This window comes from Mytilus californianus, unplaced genomic scaffold (assembly GCF_021869535.1).
Source record: "Mytilus californianus isolate M0D057914Y unplaced genomic scaffold, xbMytCali1.0.p SCAF_7, whole genome shotgun sequence".
Lineage (NCBI taxonomy): Eukaryota > Metazoa > Mollusca > Bivalvia > Mytilida > Mytilidae > Mytilus > Mytilus californianus.
In genome coordinates, this window is record NW_026262723.1 from 58972929 (window position 1) to 58998028 (window position 25100).

General features: G+C 32.4%; 1 protein-coding gene across 2 annotated transcripts; it reads right to left on the reverse strand.

The window, feature by feature from the left end:
- On the reverse strand, window positions 1–24266 carry LOC127707611 (heat shock 70 kDa protein 12B-like). 2 transcript variants are annotated; one of them, XM_052212216.1, is made up of 4 exons: window positions 22945–24266; window positions 20319–20537; window positions 14716–14869; window positions 1–1258 (listed from the first exon to the last, which is right to left on the reverse strand). In XM_052212216.1, the coding sequence occupies exons 2-4, from the start codon at window positions 20487–20489 to the stop codon at window positions 213–215; spliced, it is 1371 nt and encodes a 456-aa protein (XP_052068176.1). In that variant the 5' UTR covers window positions 20490–20537; window positions 22945–24266; the 3' UTR covers window positions 1–212. The 2 variants fall into 2 exon arrangements, with proteins under 2 accessions (XP_052068176.1, XP_052068175.1); XM_052212215.1 differs by having other exon boundaries at window positions 22698–24266.
- Between the last annotated feature and the right edge of the window lie 834 nt (window positions 24267–25100).

Consider the following 25100-nt stretch of genomic DNA (forward strand, 5'->3'; position numbering starts at 1 on the left):
TTGAAACATGATAATTGCGACTTTAATTTTGATAAGCGCCAGCGGAAAGTATAATTATGTATGCAAACTTTAAGAAAAATTCAATGCTCATAAAAATGAATATAACATCTGTTGGGATCTTCTTTAAAAGATCGAACATTCTAATTCTATTAATAAAAGTATCAGCTGCCTTGTTACTTCCTGTATAGAAGAAGAGTATTGCATTTTGTTGGTTATATCATTTCTATTTTTCCGTTCCACTCTTTATGTGTTGCTCTTTCCTTGATTTTAATTCTAATCTCAGTTTCGCCGAAAATCAACTTGACTTTAATTTTGTCGGATGTTCCAGTGTCTGATATCTGCTCTGTTATTGTTCCTAATACCGAACAATCATCTTCATCTGTATACACCGGGTTATCCTTTTCTGTTTGATAGATAAGAAGTGTAAACAATCCATTGTTTTCTGGTTTCAATTTTGCAGTGGAAATAACTTCTTTGCCTAAAGGTAGAATTTCATTGCGTTTCACAATTGGATCGAATACATGACTGCATTTGTCTTTTCCGTCCACTATTTCTAAATGACTACGATCATGTTTCTGTGGGTCAAACTTTTTTCGTTTACTGAATCCATATGTGCATTTAGCAATTCTTTCCGAAATTGCGCCTGGTTTATTGCCAAATATTACGGCTCCTTTCAAAACCGCCATTCCACTATCTATCGGAACAATTACTTTCTTATCTGGAAATGTAGATTTTATTTCTTTTTTAACTAACGTACACTCCGAAAATCCACCAACAAGAATAATTTGTGAAAGTCCATCAACACCTTTTTTATTCAATATTTCACCAATTAATTTGGTTATACCAACGATGGTTTGCTGAAATACGGAAATAAAAGTATCTTCCTTAATACGTATATTGCCATATCTGGTCGCAATATCTGTACTAAACTTGGACGATTCGATAGCTGATTTGAAATTTTTATTCAAATGTTTTTCACAAAGTTCCTCAAATATCATAAAAGGGATGAACATCCTTATTTCTTCTGAAGTACCAAAATTTCTTTTTTTTATTTCAAAATCTCTTGATAGGTCGAGATATAATTCAAGGTATTTACTCTTAAACTCTTTCATCGCTGCAGTTCCAATGATACTCTCTATCAGTTTGAAGAACGTGCGGTCAACACTGGTTCCACCATAATCCGCTCCTGATGCATGGCAAATCTCCTTAAGGCTTCCGTCATTCTTTTTTTCATGAACTGTAATATCAACTGTGCCCCCTACAAAATCAAATGCGATGATAATATTTTTTATAATTATTTTTTTTTTGCCTTTAAACTTTCCATAACTTAAACTTGCAAAATTATTAACTGTTTCAGTACCTTGTAAATTATACTTACGTTTGAAATCCTGTCATTGCCAAAAAAAGCATAACGATTCTAACAAAAAAGCTTTCCGAGCATTACAAAATAACTTAAATCCACGTCATTTTGCCTGTGGTTAGTTAACTTATTGATAATCATACCACAGTTCCTTATTTTCATATTCTAGAAAAGCTTTATCTTCACAATAAACCCATCATAGACACCAAGATGAAAATTTGTACGCCAGATGCGCTTTTCATCTTCAAATATAGTTAAGGTAATCTATTCCGGGGGTAGAATCCTTAGTATTTCGAAAATTCAAGGTTTTGTAAAATGTTAATTTATATGACCATATAAATAATAATTCATGTCAACACAGAGAAGTGCTGACTACTTGGCTTATGATACCCTTGGAGAGGAATCCTCCACCAGCAGTGGCATCGACCCAGTGGTTGTAAATAAACTTATCATAGAGACTAGGATTAAAATATTGTACGCCGGACGCGCGTTTCGTCTACAATGACTCATTAGTGACGTACGAATAAAAAAAGTTTAAAAAGCCAAATAAAGTACGAAGTTGACGAGCATTGAGGACTCACAATTCCGAAAGGTTTTGCCAAATACAGCTAGGGTAATCTACTCCTGGGCTTAAAAATCCTTAGTATTTCTATTCGAAAAAAGTTTTGTAATCAGTTAATTTATTATTTTGACTATATCAATTATATTTCATGTCAACACAAAGACTACGGAGCTGGTGATATCCTTGGGGATAAAACCTCCACCAGCAGTGGCATAATATTACCTTGCTAAAACATGTCACAACTGTTAGCACTTACTTGTCCACGGTGACATTTACTACAGTATTTTCTCTACAATCTACAATTTATACTATTTAATACCAATTGAATATTCACTTCCTATCCTTAGTTTGTAATTCCTTTGAAATTCAGGCAAACAAGCCTGATCATGGATTTTTCCATCCTCTAAATACGGAATACCTCAAAAGTGCTTCAATGCAGAAAAGTAAACAATTTGATGAAAATATGAACGAGGATACCTACAATCCAAAGGAGGTGATTTATTTGACTATTGCACAAATCCAACCATGTATAAGATTATTTTCATGACCAGAAGTAGCTACTTTAGGGAAGGATATTTTTGATATAGTCAAGGGCTCAAGATGGAAAGGGTGATATAATGGATTATCAGATTAGGGAAAAAATGGCATGATATGAAATGAATTTTACGAAGTTTTAACTCCTTTTCAATTACGAACTTCTACCTCCACGTTGACATTTAGTTGATTCAAACTTGTTATGCTACACTTAAAAAAACATTTAAAAGTGACTTATGTTTTTTTAAACAAAGCAACGAACTTGTTTAGCTGTTCGAAAAAATATCGCAGCTTATCATTAATGTATTTACATATTAATTCCGTTGAAAGTCTTTTTGTAGAATTTAGAATTTTAGAAAAACCGCTATTTTTTCGCAGTGATTGAGACTAGGTCTAAGGTCGTATTAAATCTTTACATGCCTGAATATGTTTTAAAACCATTGATATGCAGTTGGACGGCAAACGATTTAATGGCTTTTAAGGTCAAGACATTGGTCACGTGACAAAAGGTCAGAGTCTACGGTTTTTTTGTAAACGTTCATGCCTCGTGGTTTTTTTGACTCGTATCGTCTTATTTGTACTCGTACATTAATAAAAATCAAAGTGTTCAATTCTTGAGTGAATAAGCTTCAATATTCTTCATAATTATTATTAAAAAGTGTTGTTAAAGTATCCTAAATTCACGAGTGAAGTGAAACTTTTTTACTGAAAATTTGCGTAGGTCCACGGAAAATTCATAATTATTCCTTAAAAAGGTATGATAACGTGTTGAGGGGTATAAAATATGAATCAAAACCATTTTTTACATAAAATTTAATTAATCGATCCTAAATTCACTTGATACGAATTTGTGTCAGCTTATTCGTGGCGAAGTGGAGATCAAAGTGAGATAACTCCGTACACGCATCGTAGGAAATTGCAAGTTCACAACAGTAAATTCGAGTTAAATTAATGATTGTAGTTATATTTCATGTTCCTTGACTATTGTAACATTAAAATAGTCATGGTATGGTTGAATAAGGCATTTTTCAAGTACTTATATACAGGTTTTTGAAAACTTCCAAAGGAGAAAATTATACACCTGAACTGACTTTTCACTGAACCCAATGGACTTATTGTATATTCTTAAACACCCTTTTGGTAGATGGAATGATACAAGTCTTTGTTTTATTTTCTTTGAATCAATATTCTTAGAAAGGATATGAAAATAAACTCAGTGTTTGTACATGTTGGTTGTTAATAGAACAGTTTTTTTTAAATATAAATTTCACTCTAAAATTAAGACTTCAATTAATTATTTTTTTATATATAAATAAGTATCTAAAATAGAAAGTTTTTAATCTGGTTCACTGAAAATGTTGCATCAGAAATGAGATTTAACAAAGTTTTTCAGTTTTAATAGACTGAATAACTTATAGACTGTCACTTTGTATGCTGATCATGATATGGGGAAAGAAAGAGTGCTATTATAAATTCTAACACAGCATCAATTGTGAAACAATAGTTCTCTCCTTCACACATTTTAGTTTTCAAGATGCGAGGCTTGCTGATCAATTCAAATATTTACGATTTCGCTGTTAAGAGTGGAAAAATAACTTATTGACAGAGATTCTGTATGGGAATGTTTCTCTACAATACATCTATGTTACCAACTATCTTTTTTTTCTACTTTGATCTGCAAAGAAATGGGTTCTTTATGTGTGACCTCAATGATCGTCAGGCATGATTATTGGTAGTGTTTTTTCCTGATGTAACAATGGCAAATTCTGAGAAAAGCATGAACTTTTCAGCAGATCCAGGTCTTTGATATAGAGAGAGGGAGGGATTATTCCAAACAAAAATTATATTTGACTTCATGCCAAAAAATCACATACAAGAGGTGTTTATCAGCCATTTGTCAGCAGAACTTGTGTTACATTTTAAATTTGCATTACATTAAAATACAATATGGAAAAAAAAAGAAAATGTAGACAATACATGCTTCAAAATTGTGAACATTGACATTGAATGAAAAGTCAATTTGCAGTGGACAGAAGTATAATTTTTTTTTATATTATACCTGCTTTAAGATACAGTGGCGGATCCCAGGGGGTGGTCCGGGGAGAGGAACCCCCTTTTTTTTGGACGATCAATGCATATGAATGTAGACACATAGTTGGAACCCCCCCCCCCCCCCCCCCTTATCCTGGGTTGGGAACACTCCCTCCACCTTTTAAAATTTGATGGATCCGCCCCCAAGATAAGAAACTATATAAGATGTACAAGTTATGTTACTCGCTCTTAATCAAGAGAAATCATCTGAACATCCAAAAGTCCAGAAAGGGATTTAAAACATTATAATCAACACAAAGAAAACTTAACAAAAAGCTGTATTGCAATCTGATATCATGCAGTTTACATCATTCCTATTATTACAAGTTTTTGATTTTTTTCCCTTAAATTTGAATTCAAAAGTTCTACAAACAACTGTTGAGTCTTTTAATTAAATTATTGATTGAACAATGAATGATTAGTTTAGCTGATCAGTAAATAAAGTCTAAAAATGCTTTGTTTAAATAAAAGAGTGTTATTATGTCATAAAATATACTGAATCAACTTCAAATTTAATCCAAATTCATATTTAACTGCTGTAAAATACAAAACAAAAACTTGAGACTACTATAACGTAGAGATTGGTCACTTCCCATGTTATAGTAGTCTCAGACAAAAACAAATCTGACTTTAAAAAAGTATGACAGAAATTTTTTGAAGAATGGACAACAATGAGATATTTATTATTCTAATATCAGAAAAAAATCTCATAGTATCAAATCAGAATGCAAGTTCTTTTTATTGCGATAATCAATTTAATCGCATTATTTACTTTAATAAAAACCTCATGATAATTTCTGAATTTACAGTCAGGACTTAGCTTGTCAATCTCTGCGCTTAAAAATTTAAGTTTCCTAGGCCTAAATGTCATGAATGTGGTTGAAATACTGACAATTTTGCTAACTTTTACCAAAAATCTATTTTTTTATGACATACATTACAATTTCAGAAAAAAAGCTGCACAAAGTTATATATGTATCACATAGCAGAATGCTAGTTTGTATCATGATTATTGCAATAAGTTGTTATTCAATTAATTAAAAAATATCAATTATTTTTGAATTAATAGCCCAAAATATTAATCTGGAATTAGTACATACATTTGTTTTTTTTTTTTAAACAGCTATATACTATTCATTAGCAGAGAATTCATTAGGGAACTTATTAATTTTGCACAAGACCCTCATGGCAGTTCACAATTACAGTGGTCTTTATAAACATAATGACACAATTTTATTGTTGATATATATAAACTGAAATCATTGCAGAATTTTTCTTTCAAATGATTTAATGTTTGTTAGTCACTTAGCAGTTTAAATACTTAACCTGTACTAAAATTAAGAAATGTGGTATGATTGCCAATGAGATAACAGACTAAAAACTATCCACCAGAGTCCAAATAATGTGTAAGTCATGTCTGTTAGCAGTTATACGTCACTTTACAGACATCAACAATGAATACATTTCATTGTTTTCAGGCAGATGAGGAAAAAGAAAAATTGTATCTTTTTAGCTTATGTACATGAGAATATAAGAAATATAATAATATAATAATATAAATAAGGAAATAAGAGAGACATAAAAGACAGGACTACATATAAAGTGTTCCCTTGCTAATCATTAGAGGAGCTGCTGTATACTTAGAAAAAAGGTTGTTGAGAACTTGGCCACATCAAACAGCATTTTTAGACACGTTATGGCCTATTGCAATCTGCCATATTATTAAAATGCAATTGTAAAACTAATTTTATCTGCTGTTAAACGATAATAACACAATAGTGGTTATTTCTGAGTATTTAGTAACAACAACTTGCAATTTAGGTAAACAAACATCAATGATCGACCACGTGTTTGTCTGCTGTGCTTGAATTCAAAACGACCCATCAGGTTTATTTACACGAATTTTTGCTACTTAAAAGTTTTATAAAAAATGCATTTGCTGTTATGACTTGTGTATGCATTGAAATATAATGAAGATAACATTGATTTTTTACCGTAAAATTGAATACACAAACATTCCTCAGCTATACACACAAAACACATCCCACTTTTGTAACGATGGATGGTAACGTATAGCCACTCTGTAACAGTAAATCCCATTGGATAAGCTACCCTACACAGTACATAATATGCAAATTAATAATTGGATACGAATTTGTGTCAGCTCTCAAATTGATGGAAAAATGTAAACATTGGAATCCGCCATTTTGACGTAGGAAACAAACTAATTTTCAATCTTGGATTAAAGGACATTGCGCACATTGCCAGTGTATCATGCATAACCAGTCATGTGCAAATATATCTTTTAATTTGTTTTCTACACTTACTATTCTGTTAAATTAGTTAATTTAGTGTTTTAATTTCCTACAGAACGGAACATCATTCTCAAAGATGCCGTAGAAAAAAATTATAGGTGGCGCTGTTTGTGAGCGTAAACATTTTACGTACGGGTACTTTTTGTGTCGACAGATTGACTTTTAGATTGTCAATTAGACTGTCAGATTCAGTCGTTTGCCGTTCAACTGATGATAAAACACTTGTCTCCTTGAGAGATAGACATGTTTGCAGTTTTCATAAAATGGACATTGGGGCGTTATTGGAGGTTTAACACGTTTAAGGGGAAGGATACTTTTTTGATTGTTACAAATATACTGGCCGTTTTGGGAAATCACTTCAGAAGATTGGAATGGAAAGAATTGGTGACAATCATAAACCTGAATTGATACTTAAACTTAAATGAAAGTGGTGGATTTAACTAAGCTTTACAGCACACAAAATTTCACATGTATGACAACCATTTCAGTTCCAATTAGAACAGTCCTTGTTATCTTTAGTCTCTAAACAAAGTAACAAAGTATTATTTTGTTAAATATATATCATGAGGAGATACGGTATTGTTGCCAATAAGACACCTATTTACTAAAGGACACAGGACAAGGATGAACAAAAATATATGTCAGCATATGACCTTCAAAAATGAGATAAATCAAATTCGTGAAGCAAGCGATAAAAGACCCCAACAATATATAGTACAAAAACAGAAAAAAGCAAATTACATTTTCATTTGTATATATTTGGCACGTTTTAACCAGTATATTGATGGTGTGCTGAAGTATAAAAGAGAAGAAGAAAAGAAGAAGAAGACGAAAGAAGAAGAGAACCACTGAATTACAGGCTCTTGAGTTGGAAAAGGCACATACAGTATGTGGCGGTCTTGTACTGGACAGTTGTAACAGCACAATATAAGAAAACAAATGTGAAAATCAATCGGCTTGGGTTTAACTCAACAGATATTCACTAAGCACGAAAAAATTTACCAACAAGACAACAACAACAAAAATCACAAAATGTACGAAAAGTACTTGCAGACACTGAAAGCAAGTTCAAAATGAAGAAACAGAGACGTGGTATAATTGCCAATGAGACAAAAAAAGAAAATGAAAACAACACTATATAAATTTCATGCGTCCGAAGCGCTCTTTTAGATTTACATTCATCAGAAAGGCCCAACAACTATCCACCAGAGTTCAAATGAAGTGGATGTAAGCTATTATATGTCACCATACGGCCTTCAACAATGAGAAAAACCCGAACCGTGTAGTCGGCTATAAAAGGCCCTGACATGAAAAATGTGAAACAAATTAAACGAAAAATCTATCGGTCTAATTTATAACAAAACAATTTACAAAAAACAAATATGACAGACATGAACCAACGACAACCGCTGAACTTCAGGCGCCTGACTTGGAACAGGCACATATAGAATGTGGCGGGGTTAAACATGTTTATGAGCTCTGAGTCCTCCTCAGAACCTCGGACAGTGGAGTAACAGCACATCATAAGAACAAACTGAAAAAATCAGCTGGAATTGGCTTTAGATTGGTACGAAGCAGAAAAACAACTAACATAAAACAATTGACAAAAAGCACCGATATAAGAGTACTCATTGTTACTGAAAGCTAGTTCAAAGCCAATTGCAACTAATAACTAAATAACGTTCTCCCAGACCAAAGTACCAAGCAGTACACATCCAACGGATTTAGTGTAAAGAACATCATCAGCAGTCTGAGAAACGCATGACCCTGTGCAATGCCGAAATATAAGTAAACAGTATCGACAGGATGTAGAATCATGACTTTTTATAACTGTACATATATAGCAATATAGATAGAGGTATGTTTTAATTTTTCAAAAACAAAATCGATGCCAGTACCGATAAAAACAATATTTAAAGATTTGATGACAGTATTAAATTGATAGCCTCCAAAAATCTGTTTATTCAATGAATCAATGGGTTTACATGGATTGTATATAAATTTAAGTGCTCTATAAACAACACCACTGTAAAAATAAGGACGGGACATCCCGTTTTTAATAAGAATTATATAGGTACAGCTAAACTTCCTTACCAAATCTTTGTATCTTGGTCAGGTTTTAATTAATTTGTTGTAACGCAATACCTGACTTCATAATTAACCAGTTATACACAAATTACGTTAATTGAAATCTAATACACGACTACACCATGGGCATAGCAAGCAAGTCGTGAAAACACACGATAAGAAGGAGCTAAAAAAATGGAAAATTAACAATCGAAATTAAACATCATGTCTTTTTTCGTAAATATTTGTATATAGTTTCCCGTGTGAAACTGAACTTTCCAAATCTAGAATAGAAGAATTATTGCTGTCTATACTAGATTTATTAGATTTATTAGATTTTTTAAAAGTAAGTTCCTTTGGGTAAATCTCTGCAGGAATTCCAACAACCTGTCGATAAACTTGATTGCCAAAACGATTATTTAGGAGAAAAGTTACAGCTCAAATCATCTCATCACAGATTCAGTAAATATATCTAGCATATTCCCTTTTTTCATTACAGGCTTTATAAGAGTTGCAGCAAAGACTCTGCCACCACATTTTCCAAAAGACTTACTTTTTAAAAATTAAATAAAAGAACTTCTGTTTGATACGATTGTGTGGTAGTATAACTGCTAACCGAATTGAACGGACCATAAAATAAACATTTCAAACATCCAAATAGTTTTTTGACACTCCAAAAATTGAATTCTTTTATATTTATATTCATATGCTTTATTACAAAACAAATAATAACAAGTTCTTCAATATAAGTAAATAAGGGGACTAGTTAATAGCACAGACAGATTAGTCATAGAACACTTACTAGAAGCTAAGATGAAGCAAACTTTGAACATGTTTTTGTGAAGTTTAAGAAACCAATACATATTATTGACTTTCAAATTTCAGAGGAGGCCTTAAACTGGGCTGTGGTAGTGACATGATTATTTACTATTTGACTCTCTGTGGAGCGCTCGTCCTTGAATGTAGATGAATGTATAATTTCATTCTTAAGAACTTCATTGTAGTTTTTGCGTTATACCACTACCACATTGGTTGCTGCTTAGTCGGCCGGTACGAACACTAAACGCTTTGCAAGTACTTGAATTTTGTTTTTAATCCTAGCAATGGGCGTATTACTTACACTTTTTATAATTTCTAAATTATTTTCGAAATACTATATGCGAATTTCCACAATATTCAGACATTTATCTAAATAGAAATCAAGTGACTTTTTGCCAGATTTTTCTCGTTTACACCAATTTTTGCGATAGGATGGAATAAATAAACCATACTTTCACTACAACTACTAATTGTTTACTTTTTTCACATTGTGACTTGGATGGAGAGTTGTCTCATTGGCACTCATACCACATCTTCTTATTTCTATCTACATACTTTCACGACTACAAGCCTATTTCTTTTATATCACTTTCTTTCACAAACGGACCGAAAATAAGTTTTATTCTTTGTTAACACCTTAATGATAATTATAATAGCTTTTTATAGCTGCATGAAAAAAAAAACGATATTAGACAAACGTCTGATAAAAATATCTACTTATTATATTCGGCACAAACCCGTCAACCTAGTCAATCCCGAGTTTCAAATCCACATGCAAGAAAATTGATATTTTCCCTACTTTGACCTAATATTATATATATCGTGGAGTCAATAATGTTCAAATCTCTGTTTTGAATCTTATATTGTCTTTTGATTTTGATTTTGATTTTGATTTTGATTTCAATTTTAATCTATATGATAGCTAGATATCATAAAATCTTACCCGATGAGCATTATAATTCAACGTTATTACATTTAAAGCAAAGTGAATGTGTAGACTAGCATTGACATTATATTTATCTAGCATTTGTGCCAATTCTCGCAAGGTAAGTATTTCTGTTATTATCGGTCGTCCCACTGTCTATATCACTCTGTTCAGCTCTAAATAAAATTGCATATCACGGCTTTGTGAGGTCAAATACGTTGACCCGGCCTTAATAACTTTGACCCGGACATATCAGCGACGTCATAATGTTTGAACCGACGTTGATAAGTTTGACCCGAACTTATCAAGTCATCTTCCGGTTTGCTGGTGAAACAAAGAAAACACTTCCAAAATACGCAAATACAGCCCGATAAATCGATTATCAGGTTGTCTGCATATTGAGATTGTAAAATATCAGCTGCTCGACACAATATGAAGGCTTTTTGAACTCGTTCGCTGCGCTCACTCGACAAAAAACTTCATATTGTGACTCGCAGCTGATATTTTACAATATCAATATGCAATCAACCTAATAATCGGTACTTATCCTCCTTTTCATAGCGACCTATCATCAGGTTTCTTTTAACTTTGTGTAGTTTCCCATCCCAGATATATTTAAAGATTCTGTTTTCTATTTCTTTTAGATAATTTTCTGAAATTAAAGGGGGGGGGTTAAAAATGGTTGACTTTAAAAGTTATTTTGTGGCTTTAAAAGCATCATGGGTAAATACATTGGTAAATGGTAAACTTGCGACTTGTAAGCTTATACCATTTAAAAAATATTCAAATGTTTCAAACAAAATTCTGTCAATATTTAGCATGAATTTGAGCGATATTAAATCTCTAAAATAAATTATAGATGTTTCTGAGTTTTATAAAGAAGTAATAAAGTCCTGGAATTTGACTGGCGGGGGGCAAACAAAACAACCAGATACATTTGTTGATATTTAAAAAAAAATAATATGGGGGAATACATTTATAAAATTTGGTAATAAACCAGTTATATTTCAGAACTGGATTAAGAGTGATCTGATTTACACAAATGATATCTTAGATGATACAATGTCATAATCGGAAATCTACATTCTAAACAAAAAAAAGTAAAATCACAAAAATACTGAACTCCGAGGAAAGTTCAATCGGAAAGTCCCTAATCACATGGCAAAATCAAATGACAAAACACATCAAACGAATGGACAACAACTGTCATATTCCTGACTTGGTACAGGCATTTTCAAATGTAGAAAATGGTGGATTGAACCTGGTTTTATAGCGCTAAACCTCTCACTTGTACGACAGTCTCATCAAATTCCGTTATATTTACAACGATGCGTGAACAAAACAGACATAATAAATAAAATAGTCAAAATGTGAGTACAGCAGTCATCACTGTGTTACGATATCAAAACAAACAATCATTTACAAAAAAGCAAAAAAGCATCTATCAAATTAAAAACCACATTCATTGCTTCGCGTGTCTGACGTCAGAAAATGTAAACGTCACATAAGAAGAAATTTTGTCGTTCAATGTTTATTCAAAACAATTTAATAATTTCACATGGGGAATGTTGGTATACAGGGTTAAAAAATCAAAAGTTATGTTAGAATTAATTTCAGAAATAGACCGAGATTTAAAATTGTCCAGAAGTTCTTTAGAATTTTTGAGAATCCACATATGGTTAGTACCACTACGCGAGTAAAATAAATTTGTCGTTTGTCGTTCAAAGTATTTTCAAATTTATAATAGAACAATAACATAATGACATATAATAGAACAATGACATAATGACGGGATCTTTTAAAGTACAGAGTCACGTTATAAGAACCAAAGAAACACAAAAAGTCGCATATACAAAACACACCAGCAAAAATGAAAGATAATACAAACACATTGACGGGATGTATAAGTACCGAGCCACGTCAAATGGATATCACAGAAAACAAACCAAACAGTAAAAGTGATATTAAAAATAGAACAAAGACAAATGAAAGAACAATATAACACGTTGTTAAGATGATAAACAACGTCAGTACGCAGAATCTATACTTCAAGACCATCATGTATTATTTGTGAAGTTGATACGGAATATTTATCAACAAGGTCTTGGTACCTTCCGATGAACTTTTTTAGAAAAAGGACGAGACGTTCTTTGACATGCCCCTGGTTCATCAACTTTCTGCTCAGACACTGGTGACGTTTTACAAAGTCTGAGTAGGAGCTGCAAGCTCTTGAATATCGAATAAGTTGGGAAATGTATATCCCATATGCAGGTGAAGTTGGTATATTGCTACTAAGGTGGGTGAAATTTATAATTTTAAAATTAAAATCGTCTCGTTTGTCATAGATTCTGGTACTGAGATGACTGTGTATGTCAAATTCGAGATATAAGTCTAAAAATGAGGCGGAGGAAGCCGTGTCTGTTGTTTCTTTAATTTCTAGTTCTGGGGGATATATTAATGGAACCCAATCAGAAAAGTTCGGGTTGTTAATGGAAAGAACATCATCAATATATCTGAAAGTGAAATTAAATAATCTGGCTTCTTTGATCTTCTTGTTTTTGACAAGTATCTGAAGGAACTCCGATTCATATGAAAATAAGAAGAGGTCGGCAAGGAGAGGCGCACAGTTCGTTCCCATAGGAATGCCGACAATTTGTTGAAAAAGTCTAACAAATTAAAGTTCAAAATAAACTGGATCGCTGAATTTCATAAATTAAAAAAATCTATCCCAAAAGAATAGATCCAAGTTGTTCAAAAAGAAAATTCGGTTTAAAGTACAGTTAATATTCAAGGAAATAAGATTATATGGAAAAATCATTATACCGAGACTCCATAATAAACAAATTAAATATTATATAACTTTAATGAATATAAAAAAAGAGCCATCAATGAGGATAAACAGATGGCTTAGAATCCTAGAAATACATAAACTCTGAATATGAATTCATTGTACCAATTTATTTTTGAATATCTGACTGAAAATATATTAAAAATAATTTTTGACAATTTTACCTATTATGTCTGTTTATTTTGCTCACACGTTTTTGTCAATATAATAAAATGCTATTCGACTGTCATACAAGTGAGAGGTTTAGCTAGCTATAAAACCAGGTTTAATCCACCATTTTCTACAGGAGGAAATGCCTATACCAAGTCAGGAATATGACAGTTGTTTTCCATTCGTTTGATGTATTTGAGCTTTTGATTTTGCCATTTCATAAAAGACTTTCCGTTTTGAATTTTACTTGGAGTTCGGTATTTTTGCTATTTTACTTTTTGGTCATATTTGACTACATTTTGGACAAAAAATTTAAGACCTCTTTAAAAGAAGTAAAATAGATTTTGTTATTAAATTACAACATCTTATATTTGGATGTAAGATCACAGATAGTAAATATTACTTTTTGAATTATCTAATAACGATACTTAGTTCTTCTATCTATAAGTCATGTTATGTATCCAAGCAGAGAACACACATTGTTGATGTCTATAGTATTTTTGATGATGAATTTAGTAAGAGAGTAGACTCAGATAGATATAAATCAACATGTCCAATGTTATTGTCAATTAAAAAGAATTTTAGCACTAATTAGATTTGTATAGGACACTTATACATTTTAACAAGTTAATAAGTTGAATCAGCTGTTTATTTCCCTGGAAAATCAGTGGAGTGTAACAGGGTAAATCAAAAGAAACTTGGACTCTTGGTGAGATTTGTAAAAAGCAAGATTTGATGAATAAATATCATTATTGTTTAAAAAAAGTATTTCTGTTATTATCAATCTAATGTTCTACATTCAAAATCTTTCAGAGATTATTAAAAATATCTGTTTCAAGTGCAATTATTGTTTGACTTAAGTCGTTAATGTTATTGTGCACACACACACACATTGGTTTAAAAAATACTAAAAAGTGAACCCTTTAATATCTACATGATTAAATTGTTGAATATGCTGAGGGATCCTCAATTAAATAAATCCTACAACTTTTTAGTTTGATATCTAGTTTTAAATTCCGACAAATTACAATTACTGAATATTACCTCCTAAATCAACAACCATATATTTAGTACCAATATCAGCTACTGTAAATCCCTTTTCTGCTCCTTCCAATTTTTCTGTAGGTAAATACTGACAGTATATCGATGCTGCTTCGGGTTCCAGGGCTATTCGTAATCTATTCGATGGTATTCCTGCCTGCAACGTTAAAAAGTATATAAAAGTAAGTTTTTCAATTGACATGAAAGAACTCATCAAAGATATCTGGATTATTATTGTGTATTTCAGAAGCTCGTTTCGTCTGCAAAAAGGCTCATCGGTGATCATTAGAAAATATTATCCGATTTAAGTTTTCTTTAAAAGTAATATTATGCATGCGACTACTAACTGCACTCAAAAAAAGAAATTCTCAGTGGAATCTTAGTTTAAAGGATACTTAATGTAAGATGTTTTATGCATACGGGCCCGACATTTTATTAACAGAGCAAAATTCAATACTAAGTAGGCATGAATGTGTATCTTTACATCCCCATACAAACAAAACAGTAGATTGAAAAAGCACTAAATTATATTTCTATAAATCCAATATAACAATGATTGATAAAATGTACAATTATTTCCAATTCTAGTGCATCATCTCCTCCTAACCGTTTCCATGCTGATGCGATATACATGGATGTGAAGACAAACGTTACCGATGACTTTTATTTTAATACAAGTTTAATGGGATGGATGCGATCAACGTAGTCAACATAGTCACTTAACCATGAAATTTTCAACGAGAGGACATATTCTATACAATGGACGTTTAGTTACTAAAAATAACTAATTTCTTCTCATTCTCGTTGAGAAGCTCCTGTATGAAGTCTGACCTATACCAACAAAGGTGCACGTCAACAAGAAGAGGAGCACATGTGGTCCCTATAGGAAAGCTTATGTTTGAAAAGAAGCCGAATAATGCTAAAATTATATTTTTTGTACCTCATCGGAATTCAAACCTGTTTGTTCTAAGTACCAGTAAAGAAGAATCAGACTATCCTTACGTAGCACCTGAGTTCATCCAGATTTTTAGTCGAATTCGTCTTGCTCAGTTTACAGATCGGTACTTATACATCTTCGGATTTCAAATGTTTGGCTTTGAGCGTTCCTGATGAAGGTAAACCAGAAAAGCGCTTCGGACGCAAGAAATTATTAAACGTGTTGTTTTCAATTTTTTACAGTTTTTTGTCGTTATTGTTATTTATAGAAATTCATTATTTTGATTAACACGAGGTATCTTTTTATCAAGGAGAATTATTATTTAATCTATAAAAAGTAATTCTATACACCCACATTCATAAAACTATATTCTGAAAGAGGGCTAATACAATAGTTACCAATGATATAATGAAGAAGTCATTCCAAAAGTAATCAGCCGATATTTGAATAATTATGTGATATGATTCTGATGCGCCACATGACATTCCTTAAGATATTTTCTTTACATGACACCCATTTTAGTGCATCGCTTTTCTTTCGAATATTCGATATCGTACTTTTTAATGCTCTTCAACTTCGTATTTGATTCGAGTGCCACTCTTAATTATTGGGTAGATGAAACGCGCGTCTGGCGTAGCTAATTATAAGCTTGGTATCGTTGTTCAATTTTAAGTAACGACATCTTTGAAAAAGGATCTGTTCAATGTATTCCTAAAGAGTATATCAGATACAATTACAGTTGTTATTATCTATATAACATAAACGTAGTATAATTGCATATGAGACAACTATCCATCAGAGATTTAATGACGTCGATGTACGCAAATAAAGGTAAGCGTATGAACAAAAATGAGCAAACCCAATACCGTATAGTAAGCCATAAAAGGCATCAACTTGACAAAATGTGAAACATTTGAAAACGAACCGGTTGATTTACACCAAAACAATAAACGAAAGACAAATATGGTAGATGAACTCATCATAGATACCATGATACCTATACAGCGACAATCTAAAGCATTTAAAACATACCTCTTGACAAAAGATCTATACACACAGACAGGACACTCAATTGTTTCAACTGATACAAAAACGATAAACTATCGTATTTCGAGAAATCAGCATGCCTTCGAAAACTATTCTTTTATTCGTAACGACAAATATATATTTCGAATTTTCAAATACTATTAAAGAGACCAGTTTTCCTACACTAGATGAGCATTTCGACAATTTTATATTATCTGATCAGTTATGCTTGAACAAATTATATTTGAAAATCCAAAATTTGATACAAACTTTGAAGAGCTGATAAAACCAAAACAGACCCAAATTATAGTTAAACAAGATGATGAATCAGAGCTATGTGTGAGGTATGATTAGAGCCATCATTTGGCATCTGAAATGGTAAAAGAAGCAAAAACTATTCACAGAAACCAGGCTAATTATAATTTGGTACGCCAAACGCATAATTCATCTACATGAGATTCATCAGTGGCGCTTAAATCAAAACAGTTGCACTGCCAGATTAAATATTACGAAGCTGAGGAGCATAAATAAAAGAAAGTTCCGAAAAAGTTGTGCAAAATACGGCTAAGGAAATCCATCAGGGTTGGCAAAGTATTACCCGGTTGGGAAAACCCGGGCAATACTACCTGAAATAAGTAATACTGGGCAATACTGAGCTATATGATTTTTTAAGTTTACTAGTATCTTTACACAGAATAGTTAAAAAAATATTGCAGTTTTATAGTATTATTGCTAAATATATACATCTTATACAGATAAACTTAGAAAACGAATATTGTAGTTTTATAGTATTATAAACATATGCTTGAATTTACGAAGATCAAACAGAATACCAGCTCGGACGTCACTCTGCATAAAATTGCCCCAAAACAGACGTTACCATGGACACGGTGTCGTCTGATATGGTAGGTATCCCCTCATCACTAGACATGACAAATATCTCAAATATGACTCATTCAGATCATCATACTAATGACAACATCAATAATCTTCGTACGCGGCTGTGTTCAGTTCGTCTACAAGACATTTTGTATTTTAATGACTCTGAACAACACAGTCTTATTTCGAAATATAAAACCAAAAAACTGCAAAACCTGTAAAATTTTAATAACAGATGCTCAATTCTCTAGCAGTTTAACTAAAAAATCTGACTTTACCAGAAACTACGATGATCTGAATTGTAAATAAACAAATCTCGTCTACGGATTAGAGTTTAACCTTTGCAGATTGGTATATGTTTGTGAAACGAATGGAAGGCTTAACAAACGTATGTGCGTCCATAGATCAGACATCAACAACAACGTAAGCGAATTCTTTACTAGCATTTTAATCAGCCTGATCATTCGATCCTTTCTATGCATTATCGAAAAAATATATAACAATCCTCATCTTGCTACACCTCTCCGTAGTTAAAAGGAAGACTACTAGATTCGACAATTTGGAACTGCGACACCATATGGTTGCAAGGACAAAATTGATGGTATAGGTATTCTATCTAGTCCTTCCTGTAGCTCGGTGAATGTGATGATCATTTCAACTCGACTCTTCGACGTAGATGCAGTCATGGTCATCGTCATTATACATCAGCTACTCTCCATGATTTCTCTATTGATGACCTGCTGCCATTTATACAAAAGCCGTTAGGTAATCATGCCATTTGCACGAAGATTTATTCATTACCCCTTCATTCTATTGACAACTTATGTTTGGACACCACCGTTACAAACACCCATTCAAACCTGATAGCTATCATCTCGGATATTGCAAGTCACAGACTTTTCAAACCAGTTCATTGGAAATGATGAAAATTAGAAAAGATCCTTTCTAAAACTTTTCTTTGCTAACAAAGGTCTCGATTCCATCACTTAGGCAATATCCTTCATCATAAATCAGTTCCATATTTTAAAGATCAGTCTGTACCTATCATTTCTTATACCTATACCAAACCAATTGCAACTAAAATTTTCAATTACAAACACGTGTTGCAGAATCTCAGTATTGACCACTTCAAGTCTAAACCTCCTGATTGCACCTGTGCTAGTTTCCCTTTCATATATAATCCGACTGGCCACGTTATTATAATTACTTGTGACCTTAATAACATAAACGGTACCTATTTTGCTGCACCAGCTGCGCATTTCGACAATCAATGCCTTTTCAGTGATGCTCGAGGCCAAAATATTTGAAAATCCAAAGCTTATTAAAAAAATGAAGAACTATTAACCAAAAAAGACAAAAACGTATTGCCAAAGACGGGTAAAGAATCAGAGCTTTGCATGAGAGAGATACATTCTTCTATTTTAGATGAATTCAAACATTTTGTAACAGGAAATTTCAATAACACAAAATCCGTTTTTTCATGAAAATCCAAAGCTTATTAAAAAAATGAAGTGCTTTTAACCAAAAAAAGATAAAAAAAAAGTATAGCCAAAGCTGGGCAAGGAATCAGAGCTTTGCATGAGGGAGATACATTCCTCTATTTTAAATAAAATTTCAATAACACAAAATCCGCATTTTCATGCCAGTACCGAAGTACTGGCTACTGGGCTGGTGATACCCTCGGGGACTATCAGTCCACCATCAGAGGCATCGACCCAGTGGTAGTAATAACATAAACGGTACCAATTTTTCTCCACCAGATGCGCATTTCGACAATCAGTGTCTCTTCAGTGATGCTCGAGGCCAAAATATTTGAAAATCCAAACCTTATTAAAAAAATGAAAAGCTATTAACCAAACAAGACAAAAAAGTATAGCCAAAGCTGGGCAAGGAATCAGAGCTTTGCATGAGGGAGATACATTCCTCTATTTTAAATAAAATTTCAATAACACAAAATCCGCATTTTCATGCCAGTACCGAAGTACTGGCTACTGGGCTGGTGATACCCTCGGGGACTATCAATTCACCAGCAGAGGCATCGACCCAGTGGTAGTAATATTAATAACGGTGCCAATTTTTCTCCACCAGATGCGCATTTCGACAATTAATGTCTCTTTAGTGATGCTCGAGGCCAATATATTTGAAAATCAAAAGCTTATTAAAAAAATGAAGAGCTATTAACCAAAAAAGACAAAAAAGTATAGCCAAAGCTGGCCAAGGAATCAGAGCTTTGCATGAGGGAGATACATTTCTCTATAATAAATAATAAATTTCAATAACACAAAATCCGTATTTTCATGCCAGTACCGATTTCGAAGTACCGCCTACTGAGCTGGTGATACCCTCGGGGACCATCAGTCCACCAGCAGAGGCATAACATTATCAATAACACTTTCTCTGCAAAATGTGTTATCCAAAGGCCCGAAATAATTGTCAGTCTTAATCCATCAATTAGAAATAAAACTTAAAAATACTGATAGACTCAGTCGATGATTATGCCAGGCAATGGGTTAAAAGTAAAATACCAAAACATACCGAACTCCAAAGAAAATTCAAAACGGACCGATGATTATCCAAGATTTCCTCCTTGGTAAGTGTCGTGAGCGTATATGTTGAGTTTCCAAGTGAATTGTCTATCTTTTTATTCTCAAACAGCCAATGCACAACATTGGTACAGAGATACAATAACATTTGAAAAAAAAAAGAAAAACACAAAATTTACAATATACAAACTTTACATGTATATACAACTAACAATATATACCTTTTCTGCGCTGCTTCGCATGAATTGCTTGGCACCGTCTGACCATATGGCGGGAACAGTAAGAACCCAACGGATATCATCAATATCTATTTCAGCAATCTGCTCTCTAATTTTGTTTAGAAAATGGTCTTTTAGAGCTTTTATTGACAAAGAAAATACGTCTAAAGCCATGGCGCTCTTTCCTGTTATATCTTCTATGATCAATTCCTTGCTTAAATTCTGTCAAAAATAAAATGTGAAACTGGAGAAACTGGAGAAACTCAAAAGTAGCGCTCAAATCAAAACAGTTGGAAGGCAAGACACTTGTCAATATAATGGAATTTGATGCTTCTGTCATACAAGTGAGAGGTTTAGGTAGCTATAAAACCAGGTTCAATCCACCATTTTCTACATAAGAAAATGCCTGTACCAAGTCAGAAATATTACATTTGTTATCCATTCGTTTGATATGTTTGAGCTTTTGATTTTGCCATTTGATTAGTGACTTTCCGTTTTGAATTTTCCTCGAGGTTAAGTATTTTTGTGATTTTACTTTTCACTTTCTTGTTCAGACATTTATACCACATTATGAAAAAAAACGTACGATTAAACATGCCAAGCATAGATTGGTTGCCGTATTTGGACGGCAACTTCCTGTCGGTTTATTGTTAAAAATGAATGAAGACAGGCTAATGAACATCAAAAAGTCACATAAATGACAGCGAACAAATATTGCTACCAATTTTCTCTGGTTGTGTTATAGGGATATCGACATATTATATTGAGTAAACTGATCTATGCGAAAAGTTAAATTCAATATAATTTTGTAGCATAAGAACTTGGTTTTTATGTGTAAAGTCTTTTATAAGCAAAACCTTATTAGTCCTTTCATCATTAAATACAATGAATCTTTTGACAAATGTTTCTTAACTATCTGAGAACAGATTATTAGTTATTTGCCAAAATGTCTTTATTTTAGTATTCGGAACTGTATATTCGGAAACACCAGAAGATATCTTTTTATTATCTAAAGAATTGTAGGATCAATAATTTTTTTTATTCACTTAATATCTACAGACCAACAAAACATATGCAAAGAACCAATTTTTTTTAATGATATTAAAGTCTAGAGCTACTGGTATGGCAAGATATTAATAGAAATTACATGGAAGGTTGTCAGGAAATAAATATATACAATATAAATGCGTTTTTTCTTCAAAAACTGTGTGGTATTTTTTCTGGTACTGTTAAATGTAAAAGAAAAAGAACAAAGATGATGAGAAATTATGAAGAAAAAAAAAATATGAATAAAAGAAGTTGTCAGAGAAAATTTGCAGGTATCTCCTTCTTGAAATTCACATTTGTTCATAAATAAGTTTAAAATTACCATAGATAAAGGTAGAAACGAATCACTTTGAGAATCATAGCAACTTACGGGTCAGAAGATGGTTTATCTTAGTAATATGATATATTACGTTGTAGTGATTTAGCAAAAAAACACATACAAAAATCACTCTAATTCAATGATATCTAGGTGATGTTAGGCGGTAATTAGCAATTTGGAAAAAAACAATCAGTAACTTTAACGGTCCTGAGGAGTAGCTATCAAAGGCAATGTTCAATATTTAGAACATGAACTTGGTTTTTGACTGTAACCACTATCTTCTGCCAAAGGATCAAGGACCACATATCAAAAGATTCAATGACTGTATGAATTAGGTTTACGAATTACATCGCATACTTATTATGTCCATTGAATAAAGGGAAATAACTCCTGCAACATGTTACTGGATCGCTTCTAACAAAAATTGATTGAAATATCCTGCAGGTATATCAATCAATTTGAAAAATTAATACATCGATATATTCAATGGTTTTGACGGAGGTATCACAAAAAGGGGTAAGGGGAGATAAATCTCATAGGGGTAAGTGTTCAGTTACACAGGTTCAACAGGAAAAACATAATTCTTATTCGGTATCATGTGTAAAAAAAAGTATGTCGCAAAATCAAAGAAATCTCAAGACCATACAACGAAGAAAAGTGGAAAGACCTGATACAATATAGCGTCAAAGCAAAAAAAAAAAAAAAAAACTAGAGAAAACGTCTAGACTGAAAAGCGATAATATATATTCTTGACTATGCAAAACATAAATCTGCCATTAAATGATATGCGATATTTTCTCCCGGTTCTGGTCTTATCTACAGTAAAAGTCGAATTTTATCTTATGATTGAATTAAACAAAAATGTCATTTTCAGCTTTTAATTAATAAAATTCGTATTTTAACAAATATTTTCTCAGTAAGCAAGAACACAGCTCAGACTCTGATACATTTTCGTGTTTGTGCTAAATCAAATGATAATTATATCTTAGAAAATAAGTAAATTTACTTTGCAGTACCTTTGCGTTATACAAACTCATCTTAAATCTGTGAAAATAATAATATTCCAAATGTTCATTCTCCTCGACAAGCTCAGAATATCTGTTTTCTGCTTCATATCCAAATGCTTTTATATTCATGTCTGAATCTAATAAGAGACAAGTTGGTGTTTTAAGCGACAAGAGTTGCCTGCTTCCGGCATTCCAGATATTAGTAAGTATATGTAAGGGATCTGCGTTCAATTTATCACGCATTGCAAATGCATACCCAGAATATGTAGTTCCAACGTCTAATGCAGCTACAATTAGGTAGTTGTCGTCTTTAACAGTAACTTCAGCCATTTTTCATTGTCACTATCGATTTATGAAAGAAACGAAATTAAAGTTTTGGAATTATAACGGAATCACATAAAAGTTTCAATGAGAATTTTCCATGATATCAATACTTTTGTGTTTTCGATATCTCATCAGTTGCTTAGAAAGGTAAGCATTAATTGTTTTTTTTTTACTTTCGGTATTAATTCAAAATAATCTTTTTAACTGGTTCAATGACTATTTACATATGACTGATTTCGGAAGCTCCTTATTCACTGTAACACTCCATTAAAGTTTTAAAAATTTTGTTACCTGTTACTAAATTCACCTGTATGAACATTATACTGACCCAGCTCACATGACATATTATATGCGTAAAATAGTGTGATAACATAATTGTTAACTGCAGAAACTTTTTTGAGACATAACCGTCTTCATGCATTCATATTCAGGCTTCTTATTAAAAAAATATCTTTTTCTACTTCTACCATATAGCAACCGCCTTCAACTAATTGAATATTATGTCACAGGAAGATAATTTACCAGACATAGATTAATACTATACAAAACAGAAAAAAAAAGAAAATTACAAGTGTACAATTAGTTGATGTGAATAGTTGACTTTTAATACTGATGTTTTGAAATTGAAGATTTGAAAGAGTCTACTGGTGTGCAATTTACGATGTTATCTGGTAGTTTGTTCCAGTCGGTTATTGTTCTTGGGAAATTAATCTGTTTTTGAATGATGTTTCACTCTTATTTGGATTTTGGATGCTCATTCCTTTATTATATCGTCAAACATTTAATCAATACAAATGATGATTACATATGGAGTCAAGGGATTTTGAGGAAGAGGATTTTTGTCATTCGATTGGCACTTGGATTTGTGTGTAATGTCGCAGCCATTTTAATGCTGTGCATAGTGCACCACGATATTAACATTGTAGGAAATGATGCGAAAGTATCATTTATAACTATTGGTTTTTTGGACTGCACTGTCGTTCATGACCATGGAATTTATGCCGTGGTTACTTGAAAGTAATGAAATAGACGATATATTTACACTAATTGTGTTGGGTGTACATAAAATACTTGAAATAGGATTTGACCTTTCATTGTTCGCCTACTGTATATGTTTATCAAACAAAATATTGACAAACATTGCAATCGCTACAATCGTACTTGCTAGCATTGATATAACTATAAGTGTCATTTCACTGATTAAGAATATGTACAGTGGCGGATCCAGAAATTTTCAAAAGGGGGGGGGGGGGGGGGGGCACTGACTGCCTAAGAGGGGGCCCGTTTCAGTCATGCTTCAGTGATTCCCTATATAATCAACCAAATTTTTCCCACAAAAGGGGGGGCCCGGGTCCCCTGAAAACCCCTCTAAATCCGCCTCTGATGTATGATATCCAATCGGACATGACTATATTGCAACGAAGAACTTTTATGGAATGCTTGTTTCGTCGTATTTTTATTCCTTTTCTATCACATTTTATTCTAAATATTTTATCGAGCCCCGGGATTGCTACATTTGATTTCAAAAAATCGTTAATAATAATCTCTACGAACAGGACAAAACATTTATTCTAGAAATAAAAGCTTTTTCATGTCAGAATAGAGTTAACACTGAGATGTACCCTTTACTTCAACATAAGATTTAAGACATTTATTTCCTTGCATAAACACATAATTTATTACACTCGATATGAACGCCTGGAGGCAATACACTGTTTTCTCAAAATTAATTCAAGAAACATTATCTGAAGTTTTGTATATAACATGGTTAAAAAAAACCTTTTTCATGTACAATAAAATGTAGGTAAATAGTTATATATTTTTCATAGAGCTAGATTTTGGATGTATGTTTGTAACAACATGAGTAAAACTGATTTAAGGGGATTCTTGCTGCTCTGTTAAGACAATTTTCTATTTTGATATTCTTTGAAATGTTATGTATATAATGATGTAGATAGATTACAAATTGAAAACAAAATAGGTGCTTATCTTTTCGACCAATGATATCAAACAACAGTGTGGCATGCTATTGAGAAGAATGGTAGACTTATTGCTTACAAATACCCGTTCAAGATAGTGTTAAAACTT